General features: G+C 41.2%; 1 protein-coding gene and 1 long non-coding RNA gene across 4 annotated transcripts in view; one reads left to right on the top strand and one right to left on the bottom strand.

Annotated features, from left to right (window-relative positions):
- The window catches only part of LOC139368280 (spermidine/spermine N1-acetyltransferase family member 2b), a 35,045-nt gene extending 20,617 nt beyond the window's left edge, over positions 1–14,428 (bottom strand). The window contains exons 1-3 of one of the 3 annotated variants that reach the window (XM_071107021.1): positions 14,257–14,428; positions 10,790–10,841; positions 10,617–10,700 (exon numbers count right to left, since the gene is read on the bottom strand). In XM_071107021.1, the coding sequence (XP_070963122.1) occupies positions 10,617–10,700; positions 10,790–10,841; positions 14,257–14,319 (199 nt within the window). In that variant the 5' untranslated portion in view covers positions 14,320–14,428. The remainder of the gene's footprint in view (positions 1–10,616; positions 10,701–10,789; positions 10,842–14,256) is intronic. The other 2 variants (XM_071107031.1, XM_071107012.1) reach the window with 2 other exon arrangements.
- LOC139368293 (uncharacterized) lies at positions 12,350–13,469 on the top strand. Its single transcript, XR_011626942.1, has 2 exons — positions 12,350–12,776; positions 13,108–13,469. It is a non-coding gene; the product is annotated as an uncharacterized lncRNA (long non-coding RNA).
- Positions 14,429–15,667: the final 1,239 nt, after the last annotated feature.

Genomic DNA, 15,667 nt, shown 5'->3' with positions numbered 1-15,667 from the left:
AATATACTATAGTATTTACAGTAGAGTGTTTGCATCGCCTAGGGCGGCAGAAAGTTCAGTGCCGGCCCTGAGTATACTATAGTATTTACAGTAGAGTGTATCGGTTAGGGCGGCAGAACGTTTAGTGCCGGCCCTTTTGCAGACATGACTGTGGTAAACTGCAGTATTTACTGTTGTGTTTTTGCTGATATAACTGTAGCATACTGTAGTAATTACTCTGGTGTTTTCACGTACATGACTGTGGTATATTGTAGTGACACCTAGTGACTAATGTTACCTAAACTAGAATAAGTACCAGACTATGCCAGTTACTGTTTAATGAGGGGAACACCTCAACCAAAACACAAGACACACAGGTTTGTGACAGGCCACCTATTGAGTTGGGTCAACAGTTCTGAGCAATGCAACGGACCAGACAACACCTTAGCAAAAATATAAACAATGCATTACAATTGTACAGTCTATATGTACAAAGAACCTTACAGGTATAATGCTCTTCCCTGAACATGACCAAGGGGAGCTTTTATACATTTATACTGACTAAAACTTTGAATCCTTGCTTGTCACTGTCAATATTTTTCTGCTACAAGATTGTTTGTTGTCCATAGCTTATATTTTCCTCATACCAGTATGCTTCATCTAAAAGGAGACTGAAAGGTGCAAATAACAAATGTTCAATAACAGCAATGAACACACATAATTCATTTTCTGTTAATGGCAATAATCAATGACTATATGCAAATGCATTAACTATATAAAATGGGTAAAGTTATGCATTAATATAGCAGCAGTTAACAAAGAATGGTCAGAAAGAGGGTGCAATAGCATGCGGCATGGTAGACCGAAGCAATAGCAGGCTAATTTATCAATGATAGCATAGCATAGCATGGTAAGCAAACAAGCTAACAAAAGTAGCAAGCGTTGCCATAAAGCAGGCCTAATTAGCATAACAAAGGCAATGCACAAAAAGTGTAACAATTATTAACATGTACCATTAACACTACAAGTATCAACGAGAAGAGATAAAGACTTAAAATGGCTGTTTGACTGAGCCGTTAGCATTTTGTGTCCAATATCAATTTTACAAAACAAACAATCGTATTCTAGAAGATAAAAGGCTTGTACTAAAATTGTAATGACTCATACTGGTTATTGGTTGTCAAGTTCAGCTACTCAGCTCTGTCTGGGTGAAGAACCCAGATTGAAAGGAGACGCAATCTTCTTCTTTGGGGTTTAAACGGAGGTTGGCATAAATATGTTCCATTACCGCCCCCAACTGGAAAATAAATCCATTATACTTGGTGATGCAAAATGGGAAAAGGAAAAACTAAACTCATTATTATAGTTTTTGTATAAAATAAAATGCACCCTTCCAACTAACCCTACCCCATTCCACTACTTTGATCATATCTGTTCCTGCACCATGCCACGACATGGGAGGACAGGACACCCCCACTCAACACACCCTATAACTCCTCTGAAGTCAAATCTCATATACCCAAATAATTCTCTGCAGCTGGCACCACAACATATGTTTTCTGTGATTTATGTTTCATTTCTGCGGTACAGTTGATAAACATTGCTAAGAACACTAAGAAGCCAATCTTACTAAAGTATAAACACTACATAACCAAATGTATCTGGACACCTGCACTCTTCTGGGAAGGTTTTCCACTAGATGTTGGAACATTGCTGCAGGGACTTAATTCCATTCAGCCACAAGAGCTTTAGTGAGGTAGGGCACTGATGTTGGGCTATTAGGCCTGGCTTGCAGTCGGCGTTCCAAATCATCCCAAAGGTGTTCAATGGGTTTGAGGTCAGGGCTCTGCACAGGCCAGTCAAGGTCTTCCACACCGATCTCGACAAACCATTTCTGTATTGACCTCACTTTGTGCACAGAGGCATTGTCATGCTGAAACAGGAAAGGGCCTTCCCCAAACTGTTGCCACAAAGTTGTAAGCACAGAATTGTCTAGAATGTAATTGTATGCTGTAGCATTAAGATTTCCCATCACTGAAACTAAGAGGCCTAGCCCGAAACATGAAAAACAGCCCCAGACCATTATTTTTCCTCCACCAAATTTTACAGGTGGCACTATGTATTCGAGCAGATAGAGTTCTCCTGACATCCGCCAAACGCAGCTTTGTTTGTCGGACTGTCAGATGGAGAAGCATGATTCATCAGTCCAGAGAATGCGTTTCCAAAGCTCCAGAGTCCGATGGCGGCAAGCTTCACACCACTCCAGCCGACACTTGGCACTGCGCATGGTGATGTTAGGCTTGTGTGCATGAAAACCCATTTCATGAAGCTCCAGACGAACAGTTCTTGTGCTGACGTTGCTTCCAGAGGCAGTTTGGAACTCAGTAGTCAGTGTTGCAATGCCCTCCTGTATAATTCACACATCCTCCCTCCTAAATACTGCTGCTACATGACCATAAAAGTTGCACCTGAAAAACTGCAGTGGATTCGTCACAAAAGCTCTAACAGGATAACTAATGTACAGTTGAAGTCAGAAGTTAACATTCACCTTAGCCAAATACATTTATGTGCACCACCAAGTCAGAACAGTAGGCTAAGTTACGAGGGGGGAAGGGACCAAATTATTAGGTGAGACATGGGCTACTAACAGCTTACTACTTTCATAGCTACAGTATACAGTTGAAGTCGGAAGCTTACATACACCTTAGGTCATAGGTCAGTTAGAATCACCACTTTATTTTAAGAATGTGAAATGTCAGAATAATAGTAGAGAGAATGATTTATTTCAGCTTTTATTTCTTTCGTCACATTCCCAGTGGGTCAGAAGTTTACATACGCTCAATTAGTATTTGGTAGCATTGCCTTTAAATTGTTTAACTTAGATCAAAGGTTTTGGGTAGCCTTCCACTATAAGTTGGGTGAATTTTGGCCCATTCCTCCTGACAGAGCTGGTGTAACTCAGGTTAGTCAGGTTTGTAGGCCTCCTTGCCCGCACACGCTTTTTCAGTTCTGCCCACAAATTTTCTATAGGATTGAGGTCAGGGCTTTGTGATGGCCACTCCAATACCTTGACTTTGTTGTCCTTAAGCCATTTTGTTTGGGGTCATTGTCCATTTGGAAGACCCATTTGTGACCAAGCTTTAACTTCCTGACTGATGTCTTGAGATATTGCTTCAAAATATCCACATCATTTTCCTTCCTTTGATGCCATGCATTTTGAAGTGCACCAGTCTGTCCTGCAGCAAAGCACCCCCACAACATGACGCTGCCACCCCCGTGCTTCACGGTTGGGATGGTGTTCTTCGGCTTGCAAGCCTCCTCCTTTTTCCTCCAAACATAATGATGGTCATTATGGCCAAACAGTTCCATTTTTGTTTCATCAGATTAGAGGACATTTCTCCAAAAAAGTACAATCTTTGTCCCCATGTGCAGTTGTAAACCGTGGTCTGGCTTTTTTATGGCGGTTTTGGAGCAGTGGCTTCTTCCTTGCTGAGCGGCCTTTCAGGTTGTCGATATAGGACCCGTTTTACTGTGGATATAGATGCTTTTGTACCTGTTTCCTCCAGCATCTTCACAAGTTTTTTTTGCTGTTGTTCTGGGATTGATTTGCACTTTTCGCACCAAAGTATGATCATCTCTAGGAGACAGACTGCGTCTCCTTCCTGAGCGGTATGACGGATGCGTGATCCCATGGTGTTTATACTTGCATACTATTGTTTGTACAGATGAATGTGGTACCTTCAGGCATTTGGAAATTGCTCCCAAGGATGAACCAGACTTGTTGAGGTCTAAAAAAAAAATAATCTGAGGTCTTGGTTTATTTCTTTTGATTTTCCCATGATGTCAAGCAAAAAGAGGCACTGAGTTTGAAGGTAGGCCTTGAAATACATCCGAAATCCACCTTTCGGGGTCCTAGCGTGGAAATATTCAACCAATCATATTTCTCAAATAACGGAGCCTGTGAGTTCAAACAGACTTATTACGACATAATAAAAGCTGAGTTGGTTCATGAAAACAACTCCCTTTCCAGTCTTGGCACAGACTTCTTATACATTTTTCCTCCTGACGTCACACATAGTAACTCCTCTTAATGACTCCTCCCCTCTGGCATTTAGCCACAGTTATCGTATTGCCTTGCACTAATTTTAGTTTGGTTTCATACTAGGGCATGGAAACTGTAAAGTCACAACAATAGTTCAAAAATACAGACTTGTTCTCGACTAAGACAGGTGCATGGATGTAGGACCATAGCAACAGTCCATAGCACTTTACAAAAATAACCAGACATGTCATCCTGCTAACTCCTCTGAAAGGAACACCCATGTTCTGGAAAAGACCCAAGAGGTGTAACCATAGCAACAGTATATATTAGGCCACAACACTGTCACAGAAATAACCAGTCATGTCCACTCCCCAGACAGGTGCATGTCTAATGGTGTCTGATGACCCAGACCCACATATAGAGTGCACTCATCTTGCTGACTATCCTGAAATGTATAATTACTACACATGTTCTGGAAAATTCTCAATAGTCCCTGTCCCAATATTCCTCTTCTCCCGACTTTGCTTGCAGCCCGGTGGCATCTCAATGTAACTCCATCTCATAATAGTCCTGCTCAACTCGGAAACATGTCTCCGGGTGTCAACATTCTGAGAGCATGAGCAGTCGCCACACAGAAAAACAACCCTCACACTCAACTCTGTTCTACTCCCGTCGCCACCGGTACACATTGCTTGCCTTCGAAAGGAGACGCCTTCGAACCATCCTATATAAATACCTTACCATAGAGTTACAGTGCCTTGCGAAAGTATTCGGCCCCCTTGAACTTTGCGACCTTTTGCCACATTTCAGGCTTCAAACATAAAGATATAAAACTGTATTTTTTGGTGAAGAATCAACAAAAAGTGGGACACAATCATGAAGTGGAACGACATTTATTGGATATTTCAAACTTTTTTAACAAATCAACAACTGAAAAATTGGGCGTGCAAAATTATTCAGCCCCCTTAAGTTAATACTTTGTAGCGCCACCTTTTGCTGCGATTACAGCTGTAAGTCGCTTGGGGTATGTCTCTATCAGTTTTGCACATCGAGAGACTGAATTTTTTTCCCATTCCTCCTTGCAAAACAGCTCGAGCTCAGTGAGGTTGGATGGAGAGCATTTGTGAACAGCAGTTTTCAGTTCTTTCCACAGATTCTCGATTGGATTCAGGTCTGGACTTTGACTTGGCCATTCTAACATCTGGCTATGTTTATTTTTGAACCATTCCATTGTAGATTTTGCTTTATGTTTTGGATCATTGTCTTGTTGGAAGACAAATCTCCGTCCCAGTCTCAGGTCTTTTGCAGACTCCATTAGGTTTTCTTCCAGAATGGTCCTGTATTTGGCTCCATCCATCTTCCCATCAATTTTAACCATCTTCCCTGTCCCTGCTGAAGAAAAGAAGGCCCAAACCATGATGCTGCCACCACCATGTTTGACAGTGGGGATGGTGTGTTCAGGGTGATGAGCTGTGTTGCTTTTACGCCAAACATAACGTTTTGCACTGTTGCCAAAAAGTTAAATTTTGGTTTCATCTGACCAGAGCACCTTCTTCCACATGTTTGGTGTGTCTCCCAGGTGGCTTGTGGCAAACTTTAAACGACACTTTTTATGGATATCTTTAAGAAATGGCTTTCTTCTTGCCACTCTTCCATAAAGGCCAGATTTGTGCAATATACGACTGATTGTTGTCCTATGGACAGAGTCTCCCACCTCAGCTGTAGATCTCTGCAGTTCATTCAGAGTGATCATGGGCCTCTTGGCTGCATCTCTGATCAGTCTTCTCCTTGTATGAGCTGAAAGTTTAGAGGGACGGCCAGGTCTTGGTATATTTGCAGTGGTCTGATACTCCTTCCATTTCAATATTATCGCTTGCACAGTGCTCCTTGGGATGTTTAAAGCTTGGGAAATATTTTTGTATCCAAATCCGGCTTTAGACTTCTTCACAACAGTATCTCGGACCTGCCTTTTGTGTTCCTTGTTCTTCATGATGCTCTCTGCGCTTTTAACGGACCTCTGAGACTATCACAGTGCAGGTGCATTTATACGGAGACTTGATTACACACAGGTGGATTGTATTTATCATCATTAGTCATTTAGGTCAACATTGGATCATTCAGAGATCCTCACTGAACTTCTGGAGAGAGTTTGCTGCACTGAAAGTAAAGGGGCTGAATAATTTTGCACGCCCAATTTTTCAGTTTTTGATTTGTTAAAAAAGTTTGAAATATCCAATAAATGTCGTTCCACTTCATGATTGTGTCCCACTTGTTGTTGATTCTTCAAAAAAATACAGTTTTATTTCTTTATGTTTGAAGCCTGAAATGTGGCAAAAGGTCGCAAAGTTCAAGGGGGCCGAATACTTTCGCAATGCACTGTATATAGAGAGCAAACCTGCCACAAATGCCCTCCCCTGCATCCAAGTCACAGAGCAGGGAATCCTGTACAAAGATTAATAAACAACTGGCAGCAATTATTAACGTGTCCAGAAATTATCAACAATTACCTGACAATGAATAATACACTGAACAGAAATCTAAACACAACATGTAGTGTTAGTCCCATGTTTCATGAGCTGAAATAAAAGACCCCAGAAATGTTTCATACGCACAAAAAGCTTATTTCTCTCAAATTTTGTGCACAAATTTGTTTACATCCCAGTTAGTGAGCATTTCTCCTTTGCCAAGATAATCCATCCACCTGACAGGTGTGGCATATCAAGAAGCTGATTAAACAGCATGATCATTACACAGGTGCTGGGGACAGTAAAAGGCCACTCAAAAATGTGCAAAACAATGCAACAGATGTCTCAAGTTGAGGGAGCGTGGAATTGGCATGCTTGACTGCAGGAATGTCCACCAGAGCTGTTGTCAGAGTATTGAATATTCATTTCTCTACCATAAGCTACCTCCAACATAATTTTACATAATTTGGCAGTACATCGAACTGGCCTCACAACCGCAGACCACGTGTATGGTGTTGTGTGGGTTTGCTGATATCAACGTTGTGAACAGAGTGCCCCATGGTGGCGGTGGGGTTATGGTATGGGCAGGCAAAAGCTACGGACAACAAACACAATTGCATTTTATTAATGGCAATTTGAATGCACAGAAATACCATGACGAGATCCTGAGGCCCATCTGTATTCCCAGACATGTGAAATCCATAGACTAGGGCCTAATTTATTTATTTAAATTGACTGATTTCCTCATATGAACACTCAGTAAAATCTTACAAGTTGTTACATGTTTATATTTTTGTTCAGTATAAATACCCAGATAGTGGCTTACTCTACTCAATCATAAATATTTAAGACTTGAAGTCACATATCATATTCTCAAAGGTGGAGCATTTCAAATACCTAGCATATTTATAATTGTTGATTTATTGACAATGTAAAGTAGTGAGTGTACAGCTTGTATAACAGTGCCCTCAAAATAACTCTAGCCATTTTCCCTCCCCGGTGTCATGTGACTCGTTAGTGTTACAAGGTCTCAGTTGTGAATGGGGAGCAGGTGTGTTAAATTTTGTGTCATCGCTCTCACACTCCCTCATACTGACTGGTCACTAGAAGTTCAACATGGAACCTCATGGCAAAGAACTCTCTGAGGATCTGAATTTTTTTTGTTGTTGCTCTTGGGCTATAAGAAGATTGCCAAGACCCTGAAACTGAGCTGCAGCACGGTGGCCAAGACCATACAGCTGTTTAACTGGACAGGTTCCACTCAGAACAGGCCTCGCCATGGTCGACCAAAGAAGTTGAGTGCACGTGCTCAGCGTCATATCCAGAGGTTGTCTTTGGGAAATAGACGTATGAGTGCTGCCAGCATTGCTGCAGATGTTGAGGGGTGGGGGGGTCAGCCTGTCAGTGCTCAGACCATACGCCGTACACTGCATCAAATTGGTCTACATGGCTGTCGTCCCAGAAGGAAGCCTCTTCTAAAGATGATGCACAAGAAAGCCCGCAAACAGTTTGCTGAAGACAAGCAGACCAAGGACATGGATTACTGGAACCACGTCCTGTGTTCTGATGAGACCAAGATAAACTATTTGGTTCAGATGGTGTCAAGCGTGTGTGGCGGCAACCAGGTGAGGAGTACAAAGACAAATGTGTCTTGCCTACAGTAAAGCATGGTGGTGGGAGTGTCATGTTCTGGGGCTGCAAGAGTGCTGCCGGCACTGGGGAGCTACAGTTCATTGAGGGAACCATGAATGCCAACATGTACTGTGACATACTGAAGCAGAGCATGATCCCCTCCCTTTGGAGACTGGGCCGCAGGGCAGTATTCCAACATGATAACGACCCCAAACACACCTCCAAGACGACCACTGCCTTGCTAAAGAAGCTGAGGGTAAAGGTGATGGACTGGCCAAGCATGTCTCCAGACCTAAACCCTATTGAGCATCTGTGGGGCATCCTCAAACGGAAGGTGGAGGAGTGCAAGGTCTCTAACATCCACCAGCTCCTTGATGTCGTCATGGAGGAGTGGAAGTGGACTCCAGTGGCAACCTGTGAAGCTCTGGTGAACTCCATGCCCAAGAGGGTTAAGGCAGTTCTGGAAAATGATGGTGGCCACACAAAATATTGACACTTTGGGCCCAATTTGGACATTTTCACTTAGGGGTGTACTCACTTTTGTTGCCAGCGGTTTAGACATTAATGGCCATGTGTTGAGTTATTTTGAGAAAACTGTTATTTTCTACCATCAGAAGTACAGTATTGTTTCTCTCTGTTTTTGGGCATCTTGTGAACTTGAATCTCTGAAACCACTGTTGTATATCCAGTGGAAGTAACAGATCCAATAAGTCATTTTGGTGTACTCTTGTTAATGTGTTATGTGTGTCAAACAAGCAAACCTAATCCTTAAACGCTGCTTGTTCTTCATATCTGCCTCTATACAGTTTCCCTTTATTTGGCCTAGAACCAGTCTAACGTTTAGATGTTACAATTGTAACACATTGTTTATATTTTTGCTAAGGTGTTGTCTGGTCCGTTGCATTTCTCAGAACAGTTGACCCAACTCAATAGGTGGCCTGTCACGAACCTGTGTGTCTTATGTTCTGGTTGAGGTGTTCCCCTCATTAAACAGTAACCGGCTTAGTCTGGTAGTTATGCAATTTTTGCTAACTCTAATCGGCAGGCGTTACTATAATATACTACAGTTAAGTCCACAAAAACACAAGTGAATACTATATTTCACTACAGTCATGTCCAAAAACACTAGTGAATACTATAGTATATAAATATAGTAATACTACAGTATTTAAACCAAAGTATACTATAGCATTTTTTTATGTCGCCACTGGGGTATAAAATTAGATTGTACAATCCCTGTCATCATCACCATGGGGAAAGAAACAAATGGTTGCTGACTTTCATAAAATCAGGCAATGGGTACAAAAGAAAACTACTGAAAAAAACACATATAGATCTTACCATCATTAGGGCAACATTTAAGACGTTTAACCTGCCTGGTAGAGGATCCAAGTGTATCTTGTCCCCACGCACAGTGAGGAAGATGCTTCAGGAGGCAAAGAAAAGTCCAAAGGCCACAGTTGGAGAATTTCAGAACTTGGTTGCATCTTGGGGTCTACAAATCTACAATTAGACACCACATCCATGATAATAGGCTACTTAGAAAGGTTGACATAAAAAAGCCTTTCTTGAGAGCAACCAGAAAATGTAAACGGCTGCAGTTTGCTAAATGGCATTGGCACTTGGATTGGAATTGGGTGCTATGGGCAGATGAGATGACAATAGAGCTATTTGGCCATGCAGACCAGTGCTGGGTTTGGTTTTGAAAGAATGATGCATGCACAGAAAATAATACCATACTGTAAAATATGATGATGGGCTGTTTTGCTTCCACTGGTCCTGGGGACTTCATGATGCTGTTGAACATAAACTCTACCAACTACCAAGTCATTTTAGCCACAAACCTGATTGCCTCTGCCCGGAGACTGAAACATGGCCGCAAGTGAATCTTCCAGCAAGACAATGACCTCAAACACACATAAAAATCAACATTTTGCAATGGCCATCTCAGTCTCCATACTTGAATCCAATTGAAAAACCTGTGGTTTGAATGGGTGCAGATCGAAGGATTCCATGGATATGGACAGATTCTGCATGGAGGAATGGACTAACATCCATCTCAATGTGTTCTCCTATCTTATAAAACATTACAGAAAAAGGCTCAGTGCCATTATCCTCGCCAGGGGAGGGTGCACAAAGTATTAACAGTTCAGGAGTAAACAATTGCTTAGCAAATGACATCATTTGTATGAACTCACTCGGTGTGCAACATGATTGTTGAATGACTAGCCCATTTCTTTCCACAAACACAATTATCTGTAAGGTCCCTCAGTCGAGAAAAAAAAACATTTGACAGAGTATTTGGTGTAGATCAATGACAATTAAATCAATTGTAATCCCACTTTGTAATAAAAATGTAAAGAAATCCAAAGGGGATGAATACTAATGATTAGGCACTGCAATCTGATCAAATTTGATACGAACATGAGCTTCCATACAAGCACAATACATTTTCACATGTACAGGCATTAAGCTGCATTGAAATGCAGATTTTTTACCATCTTTGGTCTTGTGTTCATCTGGCACTTCAGCGATCAGGCATTCATAGAAGGGGTTTGGAGAGAACCCATCACGCTCCAAGTCTGGGGTGCCAGAGAAACAGAGACAGGTTAAGTTCAGGTTCAAGTTTAAAGAAATAACTTTAAATTACTGGCAAAAGTTGTAAAATAACCTTCATGAGAAGTCTTCACCTGGTCTGGCATGTTCTCATACACAGCCAACTCCTAAGGGAAACAGACATGTGGGGGGTGGAAATGTAAAAAGACAGTAGGCCTACATGAAGAAACTTAAGGTTACTTAAAGTAACCATGGTTCTATGAAGGTGTCTCACTATGGGGTAACTCCCCGTAGGGGCAGAGTCTCAGGAACATCCAATGACACAATGTCTTTCATAGACTGACAAGAGCAACGGCCAAGAGCGGACCACTTCACTTCCCATGTAAGTAGGGTGATGGAGGTCAAAACAGAACTTTGGTTCTGGTGTATTCCATGATATAGAACAACTTCTCAGAAACACACTATTTCATCAGATAGGAGTTACTATGGTTGAGATCTTATTTTCAAATCATCGGAAAAGGTCAATGATAATCGCTTCCGATGAGGCACCAAATTACCTGTCTGGAATCTTAAATTCAACACTTTCTGTCCAATATCTCAAGATAGGGTGGTCATATTGTTATGACATTAGTAAACATATAAGCTTCCTGCCATCCAGGACATCTATACTAGTCGGTGTCAGAGGAAGGCCCTAAAAAATGTCTCCAGCCACCCTAGTCATAGACTCTCTGGTACCGCACAGCAAAAGGTACCGGAGCACCAAATCCAAGAGGCTTCTAAACAGCTTCTACCCCCAAGCCATAAAACTCCTGAATCTCATCCAGTCAGGTGAACATATTGTTAACATATTTCTTGGGCTATTCTGGCGTTGGAATCACCCCTTTTCTTTCTTCCACCTTGGAGGGAAAAAGCAGCATGAAGCGTTCAAATTCGAGTGCTTGGTTTAGTTCATCCAGTACAGGGAAAGCAGTAACCATAGCTATGGGCGAGATGTTCCGTTAGCTGGGTTATACGTGTGCTACTTAAAGCCGGACCGTGGGGTCTGTACAGCTCAGCAGGTTAGTGGTAGCTTAGTGGGCTAAATGCTTAGTTGTAGTTAGCACCGCCTTCATGTTTTTCCTTTGCTGGTGACCAGCACCAGTGTAGCAGCATGCTGGTCACCAGCAATAGGGTGAGGTGAAGTTTGGCAAGGGACAAGGGGAGGGGTGTTGGAGTTCTCCTTTGGTTTTCCATGACTCGGTTTGAATTCAAACAAACTTTATTGGATAATATAATGCAAAGAAGAAAAATTAAAATATATAATTTAGGAAGGGGGTTGGGTTGAGTAGAGTAAACAAACCCGGCTTAGTGTAAAGGTTCAGGGGGTAGAGTTGGGAATAGATTACAGACCCGGTTTAGGGTAAAGGTTCAGGGGGTAGAGTTGGGAATAGATTACAGACCCGGTTTAGGGTAAAGATTTGGGTTGGGGGACGGGTTTAGTAACTTTATAACAACTAGAAAGTGGGTGGAAACTTGCTCTTCAGAATACTTGGAATGTGAGTGGTTGTTGTTGGTGTTTCCATTGTCCTGCAGGAGATGGCAGAGAGGATTACGCACAGGTCTCCTCCTGAGCATCAACACACCGGGCACAAGGCGGTCTAGATCTCAGGTCAGTATTCAGGTAAGTATTAGTATTAGGTATGATCATGTAGCCTACTCCTTCTCATTTAGCCAACTTAATTCCATCATTTTAATTCCATTTTGCATTGATTAGAAAAACCCCACTTCACATGGAGCCTCTTAAAATAGGCCTATATATTTTTCTAAAAATGATATACTCTCCTAAGTAATTAAATACTAACGTCTTTTCAAATAATCGTGCCCTTCCCCAATGTAAGACTTTGTAGGCCTACATTTAGGTTTATAGCCTATGCAATGACTATTGGGCCATAGCAGTGTGTTTGTCCAAAGTCGACGGAGTGTAGTGCAGTGTTGCAATTTCCTTTTTCGTCACAAAACGAGTGGCTCCTTATAATATGCTTCGTTGTTCAACGCCGTTTTATTCTACCTGGAAATTGAAACTCAACGTATCATTCCTTGCGAAGACTGAGGGGAAGTATTGAGTGAGTTTTTCAACTGAAGTATTTTTTGGTATCATTACATATTACGGTTTAGCAGACCTAGTTAGAACATGTCAAATCAGCTCTTTTCTGGATGGAAGAAATTGTGAGAGGGAAATATTAAATCCCTGTATTGTCATAATGATTAGCAGAGCTGGTTAAAACATCTGAAAACAGACACTTGAAAGGCAACTACAAATAACCATGTGTTAATTAGATTGAGATGTTTATGAAATCAGTTATTTTGATTAAGCATTTTAAGTCAAAGGAGCCCATGGAGATGATTTAAGATTGCTTGTAATTGTATTCTAATGTTTTCGCCATCTGCTTGTAGGTGTTGGAAGGTGATGGTGTTTTGGACAGTCCAGAGATGGAGCAGAGCCCTGAGGGCCAATCTACAGATGGTTCATCGGCCCTTGAGTTATCATCTCCCTGGCCTGGTTCATCACCTCTCCGGCCCATTTCCCAACCCCCAGGCCCTTCTCACCAACAGCCAATGTACCGTCCAGGTGCCCCCTTGCTCTCTGCAGCTGGCTCTGATTGTAGTGTAATAAAACAGGCAGGCAGCGTCTCGTCTGTGGTGGTCAGCGAACTCTCAACCTTCTGGCCTGTAGCCCTGCGTGGCATCGACTGTGCCACAAAAGCATGCTGTGATAGTCGATATTCACTCGTATAAATAAAGGGTCTCTACAGTTATTGTCGTTTGTGGTCGTAATCATTATTTTATAGTTAATTCAATGAGGGGGTGCAAAAAAATGTTCACCCTACAAGAGGAGTCATGTGAAAATATGTTTAACAATGGGGAAGGGTGGTGAAATCTTTTCATGAACCCTCAAAATTACCTTTATGGGTCCTCACTTGCCACATTCAAAAAGCTGCAATAAGAGCTATGACGCTCATTTTATTGTAAAATCTAGAGTTGTAATCTTTGGGTGTCACTGAGTAGGCTGATACCCCATTTTATTGGTGCACACGATATGTAAGGCTATACAGTAGACATGTATGCCTCCAATGCAAAATTCATGTCTAAAAAATGCCGGGGGGGGGGGGGGGGGGGGGGGGGGGGTTCCATTGCAAAACGTTTTGGACGAATGATTACACAGGACAAGCCGTTACGCAACGTAACAAACCTGTAATCAGACAACGCACCCCAGGTTTCTAACCAGCATTCTACTTCCATCCTTACATAACTTGCAGAATGTAAAAATAAATCTGCACTTGAACTGCAAAATGACTGCACTCAGCAAACTGTAGTAGCCTAACAAAACTTGGACACAGGCAATTATACTGCAATGTAAATGCAGCTATTATGAATGATAGGCTATTTGGCTTGCGATTGCTACAATGTAATAAAGCAGCGAGTGCTGCAAAATCACTGTGCAACATGTGACAGGTTGAGTGACCAACGTTGAAGCAAAATCACTTTGCAACATGTGACAAGTCGAGTGTCCAACGTTGTAGCGATGTTGTTTAGCAAACTCACCATAATCATTCTAGATATGTCCTTACAATCCTCTTTTACTGCAGCGCGGACTTTAAAATGCATTTTTTAAACCTGTATTTTAACGAACGTTGGCTACGGTATAAACAAACTACAGCAACGATTCGACTGGTATCGACTTGTACAAATCAATGGAAAGATGTCGTCACTGTTTCGTCAGCGACTTCCGGTTCACGGAATTTCAGATAAAAAAATAAATAAAAGTCCTCCACGTAATAGTATAAAACGTCAATAGCCTGTATTTATTAACGATTTATGAAAAATAATTGTTTAAACACTAACAATGATTCATAACGTTTTGTATTCTGATACAATAAAAAATTAAGAATGAAACATCGGCATAAAGAATCGTTTTTCCTGTACAGTGCTATATTTGTACCGTATCGTCCAGGCACCCCATTTTAAGCTGTTTGACAACAGTAAAAGTTCAGCAACACACTGTATTATTCAGAGCCCCATGAAATGACACCATATACACATTCTACAGACCCTACTGAGTACTCCCAAGAGAACTTACTGCAGCACATAGAATAATTTTTGCTCTATAAGCTTATTCCATATACAGTGATTCGCATTGTGGCCAATGGAATCGTTTTTCCCGTACAGTGCAATTTGTTTGTGCAATACAACAAAAATACAGTAAGACTTTTCTTAAACTATCATTTCAAAATTGAATCGTTGAACAATAGCACCAGTAAATAAACAAGAATCATACCATAAAAATATTGATTTATTAAAATATATACATATATATACTTAACCAGTTGGCCAGTATTATGTTCTTGACATTAATTTACTTAGCTCCAAACATTTCTCAATGTGCTCCACCTTATAATATTATGTGGAGACTTTTATCTCCCTCACCAACTTCAAACCAACTTCAAACATCTGCTATCTGAGCAGCTAACCGATCGCTGCAGCTGTACATAGTCTATTGGTAAATAGCCCACCCATTTTCACCTACCTCATCCCCATACTGTTTTTATTTATTTATTTTTCTGCTCTTTTGCACACCAATATCTCTACCTGTACATAACCATCTGATCATTTATCACTCCAGTGTTAATCTGCATAATTGTAATTATTTGCCTACCTTCTCATGCCTTTTGCACACAATGTATATATAGACTCCCCTTTTTTCTACTGTGTTATTGACTTGTTAATTGTTTACTCCATGTGTAACTCTGTGTTGTCTGTTCACACTGCTATGCCTTATCTTGGCCAGGTCGCAGTTGCAAATGAGAACTTGTTCTCAACTAGCCTACCTGGTTAAATAAAGGTGAAATAAAAAATAAATAAAAAATATAAAGTAATTCTCTTTAGTTTAGATTTCCCCCCATGTAGTTATATATTTTTTTACGTATCAACATTATGCAAAGCTGCAATGACGTTA

Source organism: Oncorhynchus clarkii, chromosome 2 (genome assembly GCF_045791955.1).
Source record: "Oncorhynchus clarkii lewisi isolate Uvic-CL-2024 chromosome 2, UVic_Ocla_1.0, whole genome shotgun sequence".
Classification (NCBI taxonomy): domain Eukaryota; kingdom Metazoa; phylum Chordata; class Actinopteri; order Salmoniformes; family Salmonidae; genus Oncorhynchus; species Oncorhynchus clarkii.
The sequence above is the reverse complement of the archived record's forward strand: the minus strand, read 5'-3'. Positions and strand labels throughout refer to the sequence as shown.